At 54.1% G+C, this 2,047-nt stretch overlaps 1 protein-coding gene across 1 annotated transcript in view; it reads right to left on the bottom strand.

The window, feature by feature from the left end:
• The window catches only part of GALNT7 (polypeptide N-acetylgalactosaminyltransferase 7), a 96,396-nt gene extending 96,086 nt beyond the window's left edge, over nucleotides 1-310 (bottom strand). Inside the window, exon 1 of the mRNA XM_019534617.1 lies at nucleotides 289-310. Within this exon, the coding sequence (XP_019390162.1) occupies nucleotides 289-291 (3 nt within the window). The 5' untranslated portion in view covers nucleotides 292-310. The remainder of the gene's footprint in view (nucleotides 1-288) is intronic.
• Nucleotides 311-2,047: the final 1,737 nt, after the last annotated feature.

Genomic DNA, 2,047 nt, shown 5'->3' with positions numbered 1-2,047 from the left:
GCGGCCCGGCGCGGCGCGGCGAGGAGGAAATCCGCGGCAGCCGGCTCCACGTGGCCGGGCTGGAGCCCACGGGCGCTGCCGCCTCCGCCCCCTCCCCCGCGGCGGGGAGAGCCGTGCCAAGCCCTGCGGCTGCTCCCGGCGCCCTGCCCGGCCGCTCCCCTCCCCGGCGCCGGGCGGCGGCGCGGACCCCTGCTTCGCCCACGCGAGCTCCCCGCGGGCGCCGGGCCTCGCAGCGCCTCACCCGAAGGCAGCATCCTGCCTCTGCCACTAGCTGAGGTGCCTCCTCACCATGTATCTGGGGCCATGAAGACAGATTTCCTTACGTCCTCCAGGGGATAACTGTTCTTCTGGCCTGGTTCGAGGTGTTGGGGCTTAAAGCCTGCTTTCTGGAAATGGGAGGTTCCTCCCTAGCTTGTTTCTGTGCCCACATGGCTGAGGGCAGGCGAAGCTTGGGGCATGTGAGCCCCATGTTTCCTGGCTTGGGCCTGCACATAGGATGCCCACTAAAAGAGTTTGGAAATATCTGAAGCCCCTGGTAGGGGTGGAGGATGTGATTGGGCTTGCAACATGAAACATTTCTTTTAAAAAAAAAGTGCATTGTGCCTCCAACTGGCAGGCTGGAAAGGACACTAGAAGTGCCATGTAGGAAACCAGACCGTCCTCCGTCTTGTCCAGTCTCCTGTGTCACACCTGGATTCAGCTAAGGGCCTGTGGGCACTGTCTGGCATGCTCTGCTCCATGCTCACAAGGGAAACTCGACACGCTTGTTTTCCCTCTGACTGGCACTCCCGTCTGTTTTTTTCATTTGTCCCAAAAAATTTGTTGTCCCCTTTTCCTGCAGCCTCCCTGCCTAAGGGAGGCCAATGACTGACTTGGTAGACTGCACCCACGTGTTTTAAAGGATGACAAATAGGCCCATATTGCACCTGGATTCGGCTGAGGGCTGGCAGGTGCTGTCCAGTGTGTTCTGCTCCGTGTCCCCACTTGGCAGTCTTCTTTTGAACCTCTGACCTCCGTTTCTGTCCGTTTTCATCATTATTTGTCCTAAGCATTCAGTAACTCATCACTAGTGTCCCCTGGATTAAAGGGGGCTTATAGTTTCCTTGGCGGGCCTGGCCCATGAAATCCCTTCAAGTGTAAAAAGGCCTGTCACACATGGATTTGTCTGAGGGCCAGTGGGCACTGTCCAGTGTGCTCTGCTCAGTGTCTCCCCTTGGCAATTATTATGAACCTCTGACTTCCACTCCTGTCCCCATTTTCATCATTTTTATCTCAAGTAATCTGTAAAATGTCATTTGTGGCCCCACATACTAATGGGGGCTTCTAGTTGCCCCTCGTACTAATGGGGGCTTATAGTTCCCTCGGCAGGCCTGGGCCAACGGCTCTCCTTGGCGTATTAAAAGTCTTGTGTTGCACATGGACTTGTTTGAGAGCCATCGGGTGCTATCTTGTGAGCTCTGCCCAGTGCCCCATCACCTCCTGCTTGGCACACTAGTTATTAACCTTTGACCATCACTCCCATCCCTGTTTTTTATCATTTGTCCCAAGCAATCAGTTGCCACTTTCTCAGTAGTCCACCTCTCTGAGTGGGGCTTATAGTTTCCTGTAGTGGGCCTTTAGCCCATGAATCCAAAGTGTCCTGTGTCATACACAGACTTGTCTGAGGACCAGTGGGGGCTGTCCAGCATGCTCTGCTTGGTGCCCCCTCTTGGCACTAGTGTTAAACCTCTGACCTTACTCCCATCCCTGTTATGTCTGCAGTTGTCCCCAGAAATCAGTTGTTGTCTACCTAGTGACCTCCCTTTCTAAGGGACGCTTATGCTGTTTCCTTCTGGACACTGGGCAGCATTCTTTAAGCAACAAATAGGCCTGTGTTGCACATGGACTCATTCAAGGACCAGTGGCCACCGACTGGTGTGCTCTGCTCTGCAGCTCCTTCCTGATCCCTTATTTCAAACCTATTATGTCACTCCCTTCCCTGTTTTCTTTTCATTTTGTGCCAAGAAATCTGTTTGTCAGTCACCTCCCTTTTTCAAGGAGTTTTATA

This window comes from Crocodylus porosus, unplaced genomic scaffold, assembly GCF_001723895.1.
Source record: "Crocodylus porosus isolate Cpor-Errol unplaced genomic scaffold, CroPor_comp1, whole genome shotgun sequence".
NCBI classification, from domain to species: Eukaryota; Metazoa; Chordata; order Crocodylia; family Crocodylidae; genus Crocodylus; species Crocodylus porosus.
The sequence above is the reverse complement of the archived record's forward strand: the minus strand, read 5'-3'. Positions and strand labels throughout refer to the sequence as shown.